Genomic DNA, 20,407 nt, shown 5'->3' on the forward strand with positions numbered 1-20,407 from the left:
GTCAAGGTTTATTCCACTAAATTATGTGTCCAACAGCACTATGGGTGCTACTACAGAAGGTATACATTGCACTAATGGATGTTGCACTAGACATGGATTTGCATTTGCTCATCTCCACCGTTAATTAGAGGAAAGGAGTCTTTAAGAAACCAAAATACCTTTTTTTCCAAACAATATTTTGGTCCCTTTCAGCAAAGGAGAGAGGTTTTAGAGAAAATAAAGTATCATATACAGTATGTAATTTACATGTAAAGAAAAAGTGGTAACAATACACTCTGAAAAATAATACAGAGCATAAATGCTCCAATGTTTCAAGGTTCTAAAAATTTGTTGAAAAGACCATTACTAAAAATCTGCAATTTATCATATGCAAACTAAGTTACTGAAATATCAGTTTCAGCTCTCTTTTTGAGCTACTTACAAGGTCAAGAATAAACAAATAAAAAATGGTTACTTCCTTATTCATTCAAAAAGACTCAAATTATGCTATATCGTACCTGGTTATGCTAAATCATACTTTTTTATGCTACATCATACCTGTTCTTGTTAAAGAACTACTTTTAACTGCAGTTGAACTTCTTTGAGGAGTCCCTTCTAAAAGATTGTGCAGGCTAGGAAAGCTCCCAGTGAGATAGCTGAGCAGACTTTCTTTCCTTGGACTTTCCCTGACTCCCATTCCGGAGCGGCCAACGTGCACTGGTGAATCCGTAGCTGTATCTCCACTGGTGTAGCTCAAGGAGTGATATGGATGGATGCCCTGTGAGCAGAAGAAATGAATGAAATACCATGGGAACTGCAAAAAACAAAACAACATTTGGTCTGAATATAAGGTTGGAACACAATAATTTTACAAGTTACTGGAAAACTTTGCCAATCTACAATTTTGTATCACCATAGTTAAATCCTTGTTTCTGCTGCCATAAATAAAAGATCAAAGGCTATAAAGGTTAGGGCACATCCTTAAATTATGCACACTGAGTTAATTGGCAAGAAAAACAACAAAGAACAGATGTAGAACACAGACCAACTGCAGCAGAGCTTCCACGTGCTGTAGTCACTTTTACATGCATTTATTCATCTGCAGCTGCACAACTGCTTCTGAACATGGCACCTACAACCCCCTTTGCCCTGGTGGCCAGGCCTGTGCACTCACCTTTATTTTCAGCACAGAATCACTGTGAGTGTGAGTCTTGGACAACTTCCTCATGATCTCAGCCCCAGTGACAGGCCCGGAGGAGGCGCTGGCAGGGGGAGGGCGATTGGCTGTCCCTTCCAGGAGCATCGTGTGCTCGCTCACAGTAGCTGCAGCCAAGCAAACAGTTTTCCTCATTTAGATGTATTTGGAGAACCAAGATCATCTATTATCAGGCACATTGATCTACAAGCTTCCAAGTGAACTTCCAAGTGCTGGCACACACCTACACAGTGCTGCCTGACTTATACACAAATAAGAAGAACCCAGACAGGGGTCTGCTGGGTTTTGTTTAATAATCCCAAGTGTTTCTGCTTCATCAAAACAGATATTTGAGAGAACGGAGCAAAAACTTCCATACATACACGTTTCTCACACAAACATCTTTGCTCTCTTAAAGCTGCTAACTGCTGCCTGGCTTTTAATTGAAAGGTAGCAAATAATTAAGACGATTTATTTTGTGAAGGAAAAAGAAAGACAAAAGATGTGAAGAAAGAGAGGTCTCCTGTTTGGTTTTCCTCTGAAAAAGCACTAATTATTGCAATACTATAATTAACATTGCTAGCAGCAGCCTCAGAACAAAGGTGATATAAAAAAAGAAGTCTAATCATTCTAAGAAAGGAGACTGTGATGTGTCAAGCATTAACACTAAGATACAAATGTCTGCTGGTCCCTATGAATTTTTATGGAGAATACCTGCATCAAATTCAAACTCTGCTCCATCAGCACTCGTGTCACTCTGAAGGCCCCCTCCATTGTCCAGTCCAAGGCCATCCTCATGCTCGTGGCAGGCATTTGACTGCAGTTTCATTGGCTGGGTTGGTCTGTGCAAGCTGACTCCTTTAAAGGCTGGGGTGACCACGATGAACTTCATCCACTGCCTTGCTAAGGCAACAAGACCTTTCTTTAAGGTCACTAAGGCAGGAAGGCCATCACTCTTTAAATAAAAAAAAATATTAAAAATTCATATCACAGCATTTTGAAGTAAACTGGAGGGGAGAAAAAGTCAAAGCTCTCAAATCTCTGTCCTTAAGAGGCTTATGACAAATATGCTGGCATCACAACACATCAAGCAAGAAGCCAAGGGGCTGAGAGATAAAAATTACAGCTTCAATGAGCACAGTAAATACATTTATCTACATGACCTGAGGATCTAGCCCAAGGGGCCAAAAATAAACAATAGGAAGAAGGTTTGTTAAATATGAAGCAAAAAGTACTTGAGTAATTATCAGGCTCTGAACTATGGGCTAAGATTCATAGCAACTCTGTACAAACAGAACTGAAATTAAAAGGTTGTTTTTTCTATTGTTCATAAGTAGTATTTTAGGAACATAAATCTGAGGCTAAATATAGGGATTGTTTTGATTACATCACTGAATTGTCCTAAAGAATACAAAAGCTTGGTTTTTTGACCACAAATCAAACTGTGCTATGTGAGCCACAAACTGTGCTATTCCTGATCACTGGCTCTCAGCTGAATATGCTGAAAACCAAAGTATTCAAATCTGACAGCTGTGGAATTGGATTATGAAAATGACACTAAATCAGGAATAAACACTCCTCCCTTATGCCTGATGTTTGTTCAAATAACTATTTCCCACTATGATCTAGACATTTACATTATAAAGCCATCAAGAAAAACACTCAATTCTTAAACCCTAAAGTCTGCACAATCCTAGTTCATTCCCTAAGCTGCCTGCATTACCCCAGTGTTTCTGCAAGACATGAAAACTAGTTCCAAAGAGGGAATTTGGATAAAAACTAACCAGTTCATGCACATGCCCCAATAACTGAGATTTCGTCAATTTTAAAACCATGAAAAATGAAATCTTATAAAAAGGCAACTGAAATATGATAGAGAGGGAATGAAATCAGATTTTAAAAGCCATATACAGTTTTAAAGGCATGCCTTTTTAGCTTATGATCCCATATATTTACTAATAAAATAATTTGATAAACATTATGCATATACACACAAGTCACGACAACAACAGCAGTCAAAGAAAATGAAATGAGAGAAATAACATCTACTTATCACTTGAAAGATGCAGATGAGTTTGAGTTAGATTTTTCTGGTTTGTTAACCTTCCTCAAACTGTTGTCAAATTTAAGACACTAGAGTTGGAATATTTGACACTACGGGACTGGGATATTTCCAACTTTCCTGGGTAACTCACCATAGTGGCATCCTCAATAATGGAGTAATTTGCTTGGTGAAGGTAATGGTGCAATATATTACAGAGTAAACAAGAAGGATTTTCTTGCAGTAAACGAGCCAATTTGGTGAGCCTGTTGTACTTGCTCCTTAGAGGGAAGTGCACACTTTTATTCTAAAATAAAATAAAAATAAAAACATTTTCAACATGTGAACACAGTTGCAAACAGAGCATCAATGACAAGATTTAATCTATGAGACAACAAACTTCTCATCCCTTTTTGAAATTCCGCAACAAAGATCTACCCTCATGGGTAACCACCTTATTTTAAATACTGCATCTGAAAAATCATTCTGGATGCATATTTATTTATATGAAGCAATAAAAGAAAAGCCTGAATTCAAATTGCAGGCCTTAAAAAGTTACATCTGGACTAATAGAAATGTATGCAAAGCCAGCTGAAATTTTCAAAGAACAGATTATTCCTAGTTAAAGACAAAACAGGCACTTATTCTAATTTGGTTTAACGCTACCAAGTGGGTAGGAAGAAGAAACAGGAAGGGAGGTATGAAGAAGAGACTGCTGCAAAAGATAATTTTTGAGCAGAGCAGAAAACCAGCATCTCATTCAGGTCATCCATCCCACTAGGCAAGACAGAATCTCAGTGTGGGTATCACGTCAGAACATTCCCACTACATGGTGCCAGTCAAACCAACAGCAAACAAAAATAATCCACAAAATATACCAGGCACTACAGCCATACTTCTTAGTCTTATTTTACCTGGAGATGCACTCCTATAAGAAACGTGAGACTTCCTCACCAGTAACAGCTCAAATTCAGACTTGTGTACAAGAAACACAAGTACAAGTTTTTGGTGAATTCCTGTGACCAGTTCTAAAGGTTCACAAAAGATGCTCCAAGTTGCCCAGCGAAAACATCCAGAATATCAAAAATTATGTATTGCCTACCACACTGTCCTGTTCTGATATTCTCACTGATTTTATAAAGGTCATTTACCTCTAGAGCTTCTGTCATAATGCACCCCATAACAGCACAGATTCGCAGGGTTCCTTCAGTTTCCAGTTTATTTAATGACGACTTCACTTGATCAATGGGAACAAGCCAAGCACCAACTGCAGGCGTTGCAGTGCTCAGGAGGTTCAGCTGCCTGTGGAGATAAATAAAGGGATGTTCACAGGCAATGAACAGGATTTTCTGGTGCTGTTATGAACCACAGTCAAATATGTGGGACATGGATGCAAAGTAAGAAACAGATCTACTGCCCAGAAAACAAGAACTGGCAAGAAGAATCTTGAGGCAATTTTTGTTTTACTGATTGACACACTCATGGTTCTTCACACTTTTGCTACTGCTAGTCCTTCCTTTTCCCATTTGTATTCCCCACTGAAATCATAGAGTTTGAAATTCTCATCATTGACTGAATCCCACATGAAGTGTTACATGGCATGAAGGACTTTTGGTAAAGGGCTGAGGCAAGAGTACCAGCAGGGTATTTTCTAACTTATGGCTCTGCATGGTCAGACTGAAACATCTGGCTTATTCTACATACACAGTGTGAAAAACTATCTTAGAAAGACACATCTTGAACTCTGTAATGCAATGGCAAGCCAGATCATGGATGATATCAGGTTGAATACCAAAAGCACTGAGGTGTTCTCTTCACAAATATCTCACCTACTCAAACACCTTCCCCTGCCTTTCTCCCTCATACATCTCACCAGAAGCTGCCAGTGAGGGTTTTTTGTTTCATTTGGGTTTTCTACTCTTCCTTCTTTCTTCTTTTAATCACAGTTTTCTAGCAGCACTTCCACAGAAATTACAACAGTAAAAAACTGAAGCAAGTCTTACTGTGATATACACAAACTCAAAGTCATCAGTTCCAAAGAAGCTTCAAAAATTACTGAAATTCCACTGAAAACCTGCCAAATACAAATGCAGTTCAGCAAAGCAGAACTTCCATTTTCTCTCTTTTATATCAGGTAAAATCATACCTTGAATATATATGGGCTGGGGAGCGCACATTGGTGGGAGCCGCAAAACTAAACCAAATTTCTTTGATAGTCAACTTCATGCTGCAGGAGTCAGGGGGAGGAGGCATCAAGGGGATATCTTTTTTCAGATCATCTGATTCAACACCTTCATCCTTCAAAAACAAGGAATTACGTAGTTAGAAGGGAAACTGTCTTCCAAAACTATTACACTTAAAGGCACTAACATACTGTACTATGCTCATAAGAAAATCGCTTCATAGGAATTTAGGCGAAGAAAAATAAACCAATGATGTCCACTAATCCTCTCCAAGGGACCCTGCAGAAAAGTGGGAGCCTGTCTAAGCAAACAGGATGAGTGACCAGTCATTCCTACCCAGTTTGAACATACCTGCTCGTCTGAAACTGAATTTCCATTAATATCTGAAGAGGGACTTATTCTGTCACAGGGGAGGTTATCTTCAGACACATCAGTGTTGTAGCCACTACCAGTGGGGGAATCTGAAGAGTTGTTGGATGCAAGGAGTCCGCCTCTCTCTGTGTCCCTTGATTTACCCATGACTCCAAATGTGTTATACAGCACTGCCCCAGACTGTCTTCCCCCTGTAAAAACACCCAGACTGTAAAGGTTGGCAGCATACAGACAGCTCTAAGTTAAGCCCCATAGAAAAGATCTGTACTTAAGCAAAGAAATACACATGATTTTGGTTAAACAAGATGCATTACTGTTTTGTTCACCAACTTATCACGACAGTTTCAAGCTTCTGATGGTGTACCACAAGTAGATGAAGAGAACTCAGATAAAGTCTTTTAAAATATTATTCTCTGAAAAAAAAGTATCTTGGATGATAGATAACACATCTACACTGTGAGATTTTTTTTTTTTTACTTTGTGTAGCTAGCTTCCCCCTCCCTCCAGAAAAACTCTGGCTCTGTAATGCATTTCCTGAGGATAAAGTGAGGATTTGAGTGATCAGTGAAAGCATTAATTAAAACCTTAAATTCAGAAACTGATGAGACCAGTTTATATGAAATTATTATTAGTGATACTTACAACTAAAAATGTCTTTATGGTATAACCTATGAAATTTATTTACCACAGACACGTACTATTCAGTATCACAAAGATTCAACAATTTCTAATCAAATAATTGCTAAGCCAGAGGACCTAACAACAGAATTGTCAGTAATCTCATAGAATAAAATAATATAAAGCCTAGAAAAGCTTTACCTTTTATGGTTAGATTTTCAATTCCACACTCAAACATTATCCAACCCCACTTCTCTTGACTAGGACCAATTCGAGCTACATCTGGAACAGCTTGTTGATCCGTTTCATCCACAAAAGTGAACTCGTCCAACTCTTCCAAAGTAAAAAGAACTTTGGATTTCCCAAAAGGAATGGCTGTTATTGCACAAGTTCCAATATCTGTGAAAATAATCATATTTACTACTTTGTTCCAAAATGGAAAAAAAACTTTACATCTTCCATAAGATCTCTGAAGTTTAGAGTGTTTTGGGGGAGTTATCCCTTTAGTATTCCTCAAATGGAGGTGGGGGGAGGGGGGGGGGGGGGGAGAGAAAAAAAAAGTTGAAACGTGAAGCATGAGCAAGAAAAAAAAGAAGGTAAAAAAGCCTTGCTCCTGGTGTGTTAATATGGGCAGGATAATATTTAAATTTAAAAAAATATAAAACAAGGACTGAGCAACATTTTAAATCATTTTATACCTAAATGTCAAGTACCTCAGAGAAAGAACTACACTGAGTCTCTTGATATCCCTTCTCTAATCCTTACTCTTTGCCTCCAATTTGTAACTGCATCCACTTGTGAAGTAAACAGGAAATGCTAAAATCCTTAGAAAGGCTCTTCTCAAACCTTTTAAACAGAAGATGATGACTTTTCTTAGTTAGAACACCAAAACTGGTGCTCTTGAATGTCTGCATCATACCTGACACAGGGCACTCACTACTGCTAAGATTCTACCCATAACTAATTAAAAAAGGAGGTATGCATTTCAGTGTTCTCTGGTTTTGGTTTGCTCCCATTTCATTTGCTCACTAATCTTTGCACAGAAGTGGGATTTTCTGTTTTTCATTTATGCATTGTGTATTTTTAAATCGTCCCGGCTTTAAAGAGTACTTACTCATGTCTAAAGCCTCCTGTTCTTGAATGGAACAGAGTAAAAACTGGTACAGATTCCACCAAAACTGAAGCAGTTGAACAAAAACACTGTCTACTTTTGGTCATCTTTTCCTGGTTAGTTTTTCCAGGATCAGGAGTTATAGAAAAATTTAACTCAAAGCTTCTTGAAAGCTTTTCTGTAACAGTTGAGTAGATCTCATTTTCAGCTTTAGAGTCAGTTAAAATCTACAGGTTGTCATGCTGAAATTGCTGGTACAACAGTCACATTATTGGAAGTGTTAGAAAGTAGTAAGAAAGCAAGTAAGTGAAATTCATTCCCTGCAAGAGGTGACAAAAAATGGTAGCTGAAAAGAGATGAGCTGGGAGGAAGGGAGATCAGGCCTCAAATTCCAGTAGTGCAGGTCAACAATTACACAGCAACGTATCTGCCACACAAACTGCTTACAAGTTTTTATTGACAGTTTTCGTTTGATTAAGTTTAAATCTAGCACTTCGTGGAATAACAATTCATGCCAAATTTCTCTTTCAAGTATCTGCAAAAGCTCTGGGTGCAAGTAGCTTTTTATCTATGTTGATAAAAAAATCTACAACCAAACTACAAGATCAAGACCAAATCTAACTACTTGCTTGTATTAAGACTGACATTTCTACACTTTAGTATTGTTTAATACCTGTTGTATCAAGACCTCTAAGCTGTCCATGAACACGATGGATGTTCAATTTAGCAGCAATTTCTTTTCCTTTTTCTGCTCCAGAATTGGATCTCAGTGAGCCAGAAGACTGGGGCTGCATTTTGCTGGTTTGGATGTAACGATCAAATGTGACAGAATTCCTCCCAGTTTCTGCATTGCTCGAAGTCTCCTCAACTATACCCCTTTTCAATACCAGGAAGGAAAAAATAATTAAGCAAATATCAAGATAAAGAAAAACAATCAAATGAACTATGTCTGAAGTTTATGACAAATAGTGACATGTACTATTCCTACCTGTTCATACGAACTTGAGTAGCAATTCTATCAAAACACAAAGCTACTAAGGAAACGTGAGTCACGGTTTTGCTGGAACAAACTCCTGGGGATTCATCCACAGATGCTTGTAGCAAACACAGGTTCACCTGTACATAAAATTCCATCAAAGAGTAAAGACATGTAGAAAAGCATGTTACGTTATTCACTAATTTCTGATACAACCTTGTCTTATACTTTCAGTAAAAAGAAAAATCAAACCATCACACCCAGAACATAATTTAAAGACATGGCAGCCAGTTACCCCTACAGTGGTTGATATTTAACTACTACATCATAAAATCCAGCAGGTCAAAAATTCAAAACTTTAATTCTCTAGCACAAATGCACAGCTTCGGCTTTTGGGGAACAAACAGGGACAAAAAATAAGGGTCATTCTGTGAGGCACTTTACTACTGACAGGCTAAAAAAAGAAATTGTTACCTTTGGAACTGTAACATTGGCCTGAAGACCTTTAATTGTCACATTATCTTGCTTAAGTGAGAGATTGGTCTGTGCTGGTCCCTGGTTTGTTGTTCCTGTTGTGGTGGTGTCTATTTTTGTTCCTCTGATGTCTTGCTTCGAAGACAGCTTGAAGAGGGGAGAAAAATAATTTATTAGCACAAACTGAAGAGTTGCTGAGCTCAGGAGTAACAGGATAATTAATTAGCATTGAAGTAGAAAGAGATTTTGACTTTATTTTAGGCAGTTGACCACGATTTCCAGAACAAGGGCTGCACACTTAGAGGTACATTAGGTCTAAAACCATAAGGGCAGGGGTGCCATTCTGCAGTAAACTTGAACAACCAGACTTCAGCTAAAAGTTTGGATTCTACACATGTAAGTCATATAAAACAGCTTTGTATGAAGCAAATTATTAGTGTCCACTACATTGTGAAGTCTAAGAAATCATAAAATATAAATATGGTCATTACCTTTGACAGAAAGAACACCTAATTCAGTAGAACTACCATACAGATCTTTTTAAGTTAACTTAATTATTTAAGGTCTCAGTTGAATTGCTAAAAAACCCACAGGCGCTTTCCCAGCTCTCCCTAACCACTATAAAGTAATAAAAAACATCTCACTGAGACGAATGTAATACTAAAGAATACCAGCTACAGTAACTTCAAAGAACAAAATCTCATGTAAATTACTCTAGACCATCCAAAACAGAAAACCTTCAATCCTGTAAAAGATTCCTGGACAGTGAAAGAGATGATTATGAAAATGCATGTAAGTATAAATTCCAAATTAATATAGCATTTAGCTATTATATCTCAAAACACGAAATTCAGTTAAAACATTTTCTGTGGAAGATACAGAAAGGAGCATTCGCTCCAATCCATATGGATTTTCTTTGCTCTTTCCTCACATTTTCTGAGAAGCTGGTCTTGCTGTTCTGCACAGCATCCCTGAGGACTTTGCAGTGCAGGTCATCCACGATGGCTGCCGGGTGCCGGGAGCTGGCACAGTGCACCATGGCCTCGATGTACCTGCGAGGGGAAAACAGCCATTGGGACCATTGAAACTGCCGGTTCCACATGACACGCCACCAGGCACGTGTAATTAACACTACAGAGGAAAAAACAAGCACTGACACACACAAAGGGCACTTCCCATTCTCCCAGCCACCTCATAGGAAAAGCAGAATTACATCCGCTGGGCACCAGGCCCCGCTGCTCCATCAGCCACGTTATTCAATCCTTCCACCTAAGCCTTTGCTGAACAGAACAGCTGTGATTTCAGACAACTTTTAGTACCATCAAAATAAACTTACCTATCCAGTGCCTCTGCTACAAGAGGAGTCAGAACTACATCTACAGTTCCTTTTACTTCCACTATTGCCGTTGTCCGCGTCTGGAAGACCGGGTGATCCAACGTCCATTCCTCTGTTATTGTTTCATCATCTGTATTCTCTGCAGACTTCTTATCCAAGGGAGTGTAAGGTGTGCTAAACAAGTCAAACACACATCAATGACCAGGCTTTGTAAAAACAAAGACAAAAGTGTTCTGGTCTAATTCTTAACTTCTTGACTTAATTCTTTAATCCACATAACTGCAGCTTTTTTCTACGGTGTAGCTTAGAAAAATATAAACCCAGGGTGAAGTATTCCCTTAGGTTCAAGTTCAGCTTCTGGCAAGGAAATGGACACTTGCCATTAGCACCTCCAAATTCACCTACATGAAATCACCACTGGTAATTTGGAAAATGTGCAAGTGAAATAATTTAACGCTTGCACTGTGTACTTTCTCTTTGACCAAACCCAAATATTTCATAATAGAATGATCTGTTCTGAAATAGATCTGCCACTGAAAACTACTGCTGTAAATCAAATTTTGAAAGGGCTAGTGGGAGCCAAAATATTTCAGAAGAGTATCAGGAAATTCCTACTCTTGAAAAATATGCTAATAATGTCAGGTTGTGTTCAACTTACTTAGATGTTGATCCTGTAAGCTGCATGCCTCTGTCCAGTAACGAATTAGCTGTGAGACCCTGTTTAACAACCTAAGATAAAAGTGCCAAGAAGTTTATTACATTCCTTCCATATATAATTAAATAAAAGCCAACCAAGCTACCTTTAAAAATTCCCCTTAAAGCTGTTTTTCTTAAAAGAACCCTTAGAAGGAGACTGTCCAATACAGGATACAGGAACTCCTAGGTCTGCTTTTTAAATTTGTTGAAAAATCAGTTTACACTGCTTTTACATAAAAATTGATTTACTGGTTTAAAAAAAACCCCTTCAAATACTAATCTACATAAGGTTTGCATCAACACAAACCTTTTCTGCAAAATGATAACAAATTCAATTTCAGAGCTCAAACACCTGTTTTCTACCAAGTAATTTCCATTATTTCTCATTTATTTCATTTCAGCTCCTTCCTTAAGCAAGTATGCTCAGGTCACTTAAAAAAAAAAAATCATTTCCTAAATCTGAGTTGCAATTTTATTTTGAAATAAAACACTGAGAGGCTGAATTATACTTTATCAGTATTAAATGTACTGCTATTGCAGTTCTGTATAATCCATTTTAAACAAAACTCACATAAATGTCCTCCAGCTGCACATCATTGAACAGGCAGCATTTTTAAGTAAAACAACAATAATTCAGAACACACATCCACAGATTTCTAAGTCCATCTCTTTTTGCCCATGACCTTCCAGCCACTCAGCCCCATGATCTCAACTCAGAAATTCAAGGTATTCTTTAAAAACAAAAAAATTTCAAGTTTCTTGTAGCTTATTCACACAGCTAGTATGAAGCCATTTCAAGTTACTTTGAAGTCTTACTCCTTTCTCTACTCCTCCATCTTCCATACCTTAAAAGTTGGAACAGAGAGTTGCTCAAAAGATGAGGAACTTTCTTCACTCGTCGGTGTGTCAAGGTCTAAAGGGCGATGCAATGAGGATTTGGAAGTCCTTTTGTTAGTTGGATGCTTTACCGACCAGTTGATCACCTGGAACTGTGTCAGGTAATTTTGGTAACATGCCATCACAGGCTGCTGGGAGGTGATCTGCTCACGTTCCACAGTCTTCTCAGAGTCCAGGACATACATGTTGTCAACGTGCTCATCATCTCCTCCCAGAGCTGAAACAAATGAAGCCTGGGAAGGATGAGTCTTAATTGGCAACGTTTTCATATCTTGACTGATTTCTCTATGGATTGTGCTTGTTAAGGGTCCTTCCACGCTGTGATAGATAGACCCCCTACTGTATTCAGCTTTCTGAGCTTGCTTTTTTCTCCTCTTCCTCCCTGGATAGGTTCCTGGACCTTCATCACTGCTTATTGGCTCAAACTCTTCAGCAGCTGAGAAATAAGCCTCGCTATCCGCCATGGACATACTGGAATCCATGGAGCGGTACTGGTGGAAGGAGTTGGAATCTGCTGAGGGCGTGTAGGGGAAGGAGCCAAAGCTCCTCCTCTGCTTTGGGGAGTCCAGGACGTTCTCGTCGCTGCGGGACACGTCGCTGCTGAACTGCACTCCCACGGGGACGGGCTGCTTGTCCCCGTAGAATGCTGCCGTCAGGCTCTTGGTGCTGCCCAGCCGCGCGGAGCACACGGACGCTTGCCTCTTCAGGGGGGACCTCATGGGGGACTGGCCCACGGGCCGCTCCTGGGGACCAGGGGACGCGGACCGGCCCTCTGCACCCTCCACCGCGACACTGGGAACAGAAATCAACACTTCACTTGCTTATCTCATTATCGCATTGATGATCTCATTACTGATGCTTCTCTTCCTGCACTGTAGAAGCTGTCAAATGCATCAGTGATTCTGGGGCTCTCTATTAGCACAGCCACTCTTTTCATAATGCTGAATTTTCTACCTTGCTCAGGGTAAGCATCCCCTATTAGCGATCCAAATCGACATTCGAACTAGGAAACACATTTCAGCAGCACCATTAGCATTTTAAAAACTGCTAAACCAAAGGCTTTTCTTACATCTCAGAGCATTCAAGGGTTGAATTATACACCTACGTGGACAAGAGTACTAACCTTCCATGAGCATCTTCCCTTTTTGCACTGGGCAGGAACTCCTTCTGTCCCAGGTGATCCTCAGCAGTGGATGAGGGGCTGTCCTTCTCCCCTGCAAGCAAGGGCAGGGCAGCACTGGAGCTGCTTGTTTCCTCCGAGGAAGAGGAGGAGCTGTGGGACCGCAGCGGTACTTGGAGGCTCAGGTGCTGGGCTTTCCTTTCCATTTCTATCCCCACAGATCTACAGTCCCAGTCTTTTCTTTTGACACCATTTGCTTTACCTAGGATCAGGGAAGGAAAAGAAAAACTGAATATGTGATAACATAACCGCAGTGGACTCTTCCCTGCCTACTGAAATAAAAATCATTATTAAATAAAAGCTCTAATTTTGAAATGCATGCACATACTCCCATGTTGTCACGACAAAAATTAATAAAATCATGTCAGCAAAACATCACATTGTCTCAGTTGGCTGCCCTCTATACAAGCAGAACAAGTCAAAAATGACCTTTTTACTCAGAAGTGCATGCTGAAATAAAAACCCAGCATATGAAAGCTTGCTCAAGCTCTGCTCTTAGAAGGCATCAGGCCACAAGAGAACAAGCAGTTGTACTTATTAATCAGACTCACTTTGTTTTGCTACAAATAGCAAAATGTTAGGAAACTATATTTTTGGGCAAAATAGAGTAAAGATATAGCACAGCATATTCTCACCATCTAAAATTTTAGGAATCTCCTTAGTGATTATCCATTCTCCTGGCTGCAGTAAAGACTGCCCGTAAAACATATCAGATTCTGCACTTGTGCTTGAGAAAGCAGAGCTGCTGGAAGGTGTCAGTTCCTCAAGTTTGAAAAAATCCAGTCCCGTTAAGGTGCCACCAAAGAATCGACAACCACCGAGACAGCCACACTTGTTCTTGCTTCTCTTATTCCTCAAATTATCATCAGGCCACAAAAACCACAACCTACACAAGGAAGAAGAGCACAAAACAAACCAAAAACATGACAACGCTTAAGCTCAGCAAAAGCAAGATGAACAAATACCCCTCTCAAATGCACCTCCCTCGACCGCGTCGCTCACCTCTTGGTTCGGCTATCGTGCGTTTCCAAGAAATGCCTCTGCACCTCGTGTTTAGAAGGATGATCTGCAGCTAAAGCAATGTCAGCAGTGATGAGGCCCAGGTTGACAGAGCCAGCTTCCAGCCAGTATGCCCTCCTCAGAATTGGCTGCAGGCCAGTTCTGCAGTTGTTCACCTGCTCGACGTATTGCCTGAGCTGCAGGTCCTGGATGGCGGCGCTGACACCTTCCCCGACAGACTGGTTGTGGAGGTTGCAGTTTGCAATGCGTACGGCACCCATCTGAAAACAGGATTTAAACAGCAACTCTGACTACTTGTCACTGAAGCCAAGGAAGAGTGGCCTTAAACCAGTTAACACATCCCACACTACAACCCAAAAAGATCTCAGTCAAATTCTCTCTGGGGAAGCAGTTTTACATGCAGGTGAGCACACACGCAAAAGGAGGCAAGCTTAGAAATTGATCTCAGCCACCTTTAACATAACAGACAAAAAAAAAATTTACTTAGAAGCATCCTTTTGTAAACAGATCAAAACAGAAAAAACAACTGCCAATAGACATTGTCATGAAACTTGAAATAACTTAAATCATTAACTTCTTCACTGTCATTGAAAACCCAAAAAATCTGAAACTTTCCAACTTGTTTAATCTTCAAACTTGATATAATCTGGATATTGGATCAAGTTTCCTGCACATCTTGAGCTCTCTCCCAAATGTCACCACGAAGCACAAGAAATTTCAGATGAAGTTTTCCAACTCTAAACCAAGAAAAGCTGAACAATAACCCAGCCATGGAAGAGCTACCCACAGGGTTAATATTAAACTTTTGTTTCTCATCTCTGCCACAGATTACAAAGGACCACTGGAAACCTTTTTTTTTTACTTAAAAATTTGAATGAAAGACATTCAGGATATAATTTTCTGGAGTGGTTCAGGTTATTAAGCTGCCTTTGAAAATACTGCCATTCATATTTATGCCTGCAGACACTGTTAATATTTATGATGGTGCTTTTTAATATTGGATCCAAAAGAATTTGGAGGCTGAAATGTATTTTTTTTCTGCCACAGGGCAGCAAGCCATTCAAATGATGAGATACCACGTCATTAAAACAACGTTTAAAATAATTACCAGTGTCCTTTAGTTAGATTCTTGCTCATAATGTGAAGCTGTGCCCAAAACTTTTAAGTCTACCATTTAAAACTGCATTTATTAACTAACAGCACAATTACTACTCAGTTATGTCAGCATGGCAGTTTTCTTCTTTTCTGTTGTTACCATAACTCAATCTGTATCTAAACTTTTATTTTGCTACACTAAAATTATTCCCTTTCTTCCCATGCAGTAGGATAATGGAGGGATTATCAGCTCTTTTCTGCATAGGACTTTTTGAACAGAGGATTCAGTCAGGCAGTGGCACAAACACTTCTCCCCTCTTTATCAAAGATACACCTAAATTCACACAAGAGGATCATGAGTTATCCAGCACTGACTTGTACATGATCCATTTAAATAATTTCCATTTGCTGAATTATTAATTCACAGCAAAAGTTCTTATCAGCTCGCAGGTACAAACACTGCAATTTATATTGCCCAGTGTGCTCTAAATAATTTTACACCAACCCTGCAGCTTCCAGTTTTATTTTGGGAGACACATGCTCCTCCTTACTATCTGCCAACATAATTATGAAGTAGAAGCCAAACTGACTTACTCCTGGCCCAGTCCTTTGATGACCTTTTATCAGTTCAAGTTTTAGAAATTCTGCTTAATTCACTGCATGCAAGCAAGCCAACAATTCAGGCAGGTATCCCATCAAAAGCCACAAATACCTCTATTTACAAAGCATTTTAATTGCTGTTAAGAGAAATGTTTTTACCTTGATATTGGTGGCACAGCCATGTTCTACCACATACAGATCTGCTCCATCCATGGCTAAGCGTGTCATCGTGTACTTCAAGTCATCCGACGTCGGGCACGGCCCAGGCACAGAGTTTGTCTGAAGGAAAAGGGAAAAGAAAGAAGAAAAAAAAAATACAGAAGCATCTATTAGGAGCTTAATTTGTGCCAATCCTTTTACTCACGTTCTGCTAAGGTTAAGGGTGGATTTGGGAAGCTCTCCAGAGAAGCCACGCGTGCCCAGCGAGCAGCAGGGATGGAGGAAAAGGTACCTTTGGGTCACAGAAGCGGCGATCGATGCCATGCTGGCACAGGACTACGGATTTGGGCCTCTCCAGCTCGAACTCCCGGCACACCACGTGGAACACAAAGGTCTGCCCCCATTCCAGAAGACAGGCGAGCTGTAAGCAAACAGCAGCACGCTGTCCATCACCACCCTCACTAAATGGACTTGTGGTGTTCCACGGGGAACAGAGAACAACCCCAAGGGCTGGGATGTGAGCAGGAGGCCTCAGCACACCCTCCTGGCTGCAGCACCTTCCTGCTGCTCAAGGCTCATTTTTATTCTTGTGTGCACCACAACTTGCAAGTCTATATTCTTTCATGGAAAAAGCACAGTGACATTAAACAATTAAGGAAATTATTTCTTAATAAAAGGCAGCAGCTTTGCTCTTACAGTCAGCTGAGAACTTCATTGTAAAGACAGAGCTCCCCCAACTTTATCACAAAGAATAACTCGTGGCGCTTCATTACCATTCATAATTGACATGTCAGATTTGCTTCTGTAAAAGCAACAAAGTTACATTTAGATAGCACAGGAGGAAACTGGCTCAACAAAACACTGCTGATTCATGCTAGACCTGGTAATCAGCCTACTGTTGATTCAAGTCTTTTATATAGTTAGCTCGCTCATAAAGGAAATTATTCACGACTGTCTCCGTTATGAGAGGAAAATGGGTTTTCTTTGGCTTGCCAAAGGAAAGGGCACTTAAAATCAGCAGCAATTTGAATGGAATTTAATCTAGCTATGACAATCCTGCATAAAATCTCTCCTCCTCTCTTCAGCACAGCCCCTTCACAAATTCTTGCAATACATCACACTACAGAAGAAAAAAACAAAAGCCCATGAACCTGAAACAGTAAATTCAAGTGCTGACAACTAAAAAAAAAAAAAAAAAAGACCCAAAAAAATCGTATATGATGCATACAATTGAGAATGGCTTTATAAGGGAAGAAAATCCTTTGGTGGAATTAAGCCTTAAGAAATGTTCCTTAATCTAAGTTTAGTTTTGAACCATAGAGCAGCGGAGCAAATTCTACAGATGATCTAAACCACTGGCAGCTTTTTGGGAAGTACCACCACAAAAGTCTGCATTTGCAGCAAGAAAACATCTATTCTTTAGATTTACCAAACTTGCTTGTATGCCTTATTTTATTTTCTGCAGAATTTTCCCAAAGAAATATGTGCTTAATCCTAGACAATAACACCAGTTTTTAGAGGAACAAGATGATGCTGAAGTGTCTGAAAAAATTAAAAATAATTAAATAATAACTACTATATAGAAGCATGTACTTTTCTTGTGCCTCACAAGACACTGGCAAAGCAGCCCTCCTTTAAAGATCTGGCAGAGCACAGCAGAAATAAATGAAAATGATCTGCCTGTTGTGTACTTGGAGCCATTCACCTAGGTGGAAAGGTAAAATAAATGGCAAAATTAAAAGGGGTTAGTGCTAAGACTGACCTAACAAAGCGTGATACTGGGAAATCAAACTGTGTTCCAGTGGGACTAAGGAGCAGAATTGATGCAGTGAGCAGCTACTCCTGAGGCCTCTCCATACTCCACTCCCACAAATGATCTCATTTGCCTCCTGCTTTAAAATAGGACTGTGACAATAGCTCATTTGGCATCTCCTATCCCTTTAGAGAAATGATGAGATTTTAAAGCTATAAAGTAAAGGTTACTTAAGGCACAGATCACGTGCTTTCCGAACTCCATGCCACCCCAGTTTCGGAAGGAAGAAGAAGGGCAATACTTCAGTACTTCAGAATGGTTTCCAGATGGTACCTGTGGTGCTGTCACTTTGGCTGTGAGGCTTCCAGCCTGCACATCTATCAGCCAGGCATATTCCAAAGTGTCACTTCCCAGGGGCAGCCCTTCTGCAGAAAACATGGCGTGGGCACGGAGCTGCAGGCCTGACAGGCTGATGTGACCCTCCCGGAGCACCTCGTCCACTGCAGGGCGCTGCAAAGGACAAGGAAGTGGAAGCAATTCTTGGAAAACATGCAACACTGGCCTGATTTAATCCTATTTATTTGACTGACAAAACGACCAAAATATCTGGACAAAAATAAAGATTCATACAAAATATGCGTCAGACTTTTCTTTATGGCTGACAAGCCTTCATAAAACCTTGGCAGAACAGGAAAATTTCTACCGAAAATAATTCAATTTTAAAATCAACACAACTTCCACAATAAAAACACATGAACACCAACTGGCTACCTGATAATTGTCATTAAGAAACAGATTCACTGGAGACAGCACAAGCTGAAGCATTGTTTCTCTAAATCCTTTCTTCATCTCGAAACACAGCCTCTCCAAGAAAGCTGTAGGGCACTCTGGACCATCTGGACTGCAATGCTGAAATAAAAAAAAATCCACATCTTTCAGAACCTGAAAGCACACAACATGGTTGAAACTTTACTATTAGTTGCAAACGTGTGAGCAGGAAGCTCTAAGTAGAGGAAAATTTCTTTATTCTTTTCTCTCAAAAAGAAGCCCATGCAACTTCAAAAACATTTTGACAACTGCATAAACAGCAATTCAAAAAGATTTGGGAGAACCCCATGTTTTATCTGGATTTTTTATTCCTGGGGTTCCCTTGGAACTCAGGAGCACAGAGCAGACTGCACCCTTTCAAGACAAATTTGCTAATCAACAGAGAAATCATAATGGTCAATCAAAAATATCACACAAATCAAGTTTTGGGAATAACAAGCATATTAAAACATTATCCAGTTCTGCCTCCCAGATAAGCAAAATAAATCCTGTCTCAAAGTTGTTTACATAGTCACAGTTTCAGCAGAGAGTGTCTACACATTTTGGTAAGCATCGCACCAACAAAATGTTCCAAGCATTTAAGTGTGGATGCAGAATATGAAACTAAAAAAAAAAAAAAATTTACATGGGGCTAATTCCTTTATGATTATGAAGTACTTACCACTGGCAATCTCCCATGCACTTTGTACAAATTAACAAGCACAGTGATATCCCATGGCCGTAAAGTAAGAGGGTGAACAGGCTTGACTGAAATTTCATTTTCTTTTTTGTCATTTTCCACTCCCACAGCTGTCCAGCCAGAGCTTGAGGATGTTGACAGGGACAAAACAGGGCTTGAAATAACCTCTTCAAAATCAGTGTACATGTCATCTTCCCCAAAATAGTTTTCCTAGGAAAAATAATTGCTATGATCATACAGAAAGCAAATGAAAAATATGCAGGCAATGAATTGAAATAGAAATCAAATCTTCTGGTTTTAATCCTCCCTAAAATAAGTGGTATAGCTATAACCTGTAGCTAAAGGAACATAGATGCTTCTATTTTATGTAACCTGGATAGCTTAAACGTGCACATTCAGGCGTTGTGCTTCACAGAAAATGAAGGCAGCTCAGTAGTTCTCACAGTACTGCTATCTGAGATGCATGCAACACAAGTAACTGCTCTGAAATATGATTACTGACACTTTTAAACAGAATTTGTGCTTTTAAAGATACGTAATGGAGTAAGAACACAAAACACATCCTGCAGGAAGTCACCCTCATCCAACTTTCTGAACCTTTTTTTCAGCAAGCTTAGAAGTCTTAAACATGCTTCTAAAATATTAGGTCATAACATTTCTTGCTTGGGTCTAAAATGCCATTGTGCCCCTTCAATTATCTAAGGCCAAAGTAACACTGCCAAATTCTACTGGGAAACAGAAAATCCATCAGGTTTCTCACAATTTATCACATCTTCTCCCTTAAAAGGTAAGCTAAACTCTCCAGAAGAATTTTCTTACAGTCATTTTTAATAAGGCAAACCCAGCAGAGGGTGGTAGGAGCTCCAGTAACTCACTCCTGACAACTCATGCTGCAAATGCCAGGACCTATAAATCATTCATTTCCAGACAGCAAACCCTTAGCAGGGTGTGCTACACCAAAAAACTACCTCCCAAGATTAGAAGGCTTAACAAAAGCTGTGTGGAAAATGTGTGACCAGGGATCTCTACACCACGTATTTAAAACAAATCAATGAAAACAAACCGAAAACAACCACAAGTCAGGAAAACAAACATAAAAAATCCCATCCTAGAAATTTTTCAAGACATGGTCCCAGCACAGCTGGACAAAAAGTTCTAAACAGAGTCACGAAAACGCTAAAAAGAGCAATAGATGCACATTTCGATAAACAACCT

At 39.6% G+C, this 20,407-nt stretch overlaps 1 protein-coding gene across 8 annotated transcripts in view; it reads right to left on the reverse strand.

Annotated features, from left to right (window-relative positions):
* BLTP1 (bridge-like lipid transfer protein family member 1) overlaps positions 1-20,407 on the reverse strand; it is an 86,403-nt gene that overhangs the window by 34,695 nt on the left and 31,301 nt on the right. For 7 of the 8 annotated variants that reach the window (XM_062493139.1, XM_062493140.1, XM_062493144.1 and 4 more), the window contains exons 20-42: positions 19,175-19,402; positions 18,457-18,594; positions 18,019-18,195; positions 16,225-16,353; positions 15,933-16,052; positions 14,061-14,338; positions 13,694-13,944; positions 13,002-13,260; positions 11,827-12,670; positions 10,944-11,014; positions 10,286-10,459; positions 9,881-10,001; positions 8,950-9,096; positions 8,488-8,615; positions 8,173-8,375; positions 6,590-6,787; positions 5,750-5,961; positions 5,362-5,513; positions 4,367-4,517; positions 3,370-3,522; positions 1,889-2,129; positions 1,154-1,302; positions 538-757 (exon numbers count right to left, since the gene is read on the reverse strand). In XM_062493139.1, the coding sequence (XP_062349123.1) occupies positions 538-757; positions 1,154-1,302; positions 1,889-2,129; positions 3,370-3,522; positions 4,367-4,517; positions 5,362-5,513; positions 5,750-5,961; positions 6,590-6,787; positions 8,173-8,375; positions 8,488-8,615; positions 8,950-9,096; positions 9,881-10,001; positions 10,286-10,459; positions 10,944-11,014; positions 11,827-12,670; positions 13,002-13,260; positions 13,694-13,944; positions 14,061-14,338; positions 15,933-16,052; positions 16,225-16,353; positions 18,019-18,195; positions 18,457-18,594; positions 19,175-19,402 (4,744 nt within the window). Of the gene's footprint in view, positions 1-537; positions 758-1,153; positions 1,303-1,888; positions 2,130-3,369; positions 3,523-4,366; positions 4,518-5,361; positions 5,514-5,749; positions 5,962-6,589; positions 6,788-8,172; positions 8,376-8,487; positions 8,616-8,949; positions 9,097-9,880; positions 10,002-10,285; positions 10,460-10,943; positions 11,015-11,826; positions 12,671-13,001; positions 13,261-13,693; positions 13,945-14,060; positions 14,339-15,932; positions 16,053-16,224; positions 16,354-18,018; positions 18,196-18,453; positions 18,595-19,174; positions 19,403-20,407 lie in introns of all 8 variants that reach the window. The other variant, XM_062493136.1, reaches the window with a different exon arrangement.

The sequence above is a fragment of the Cinclus cinclus genome, chromosome 5 (genome assembly GCF_963662255.1).
Source record: "Cinclus cinclus chromosome 5, bCinCin1.1, whole genome shotgun sequence".
NCBI classification, from domain to species: domain Eukaryota; kingdom Metazoa; phylum Chordata; class Aves; order Passeriformes; family Cinclidae; genus Cinclus; species Cinclus cinclus.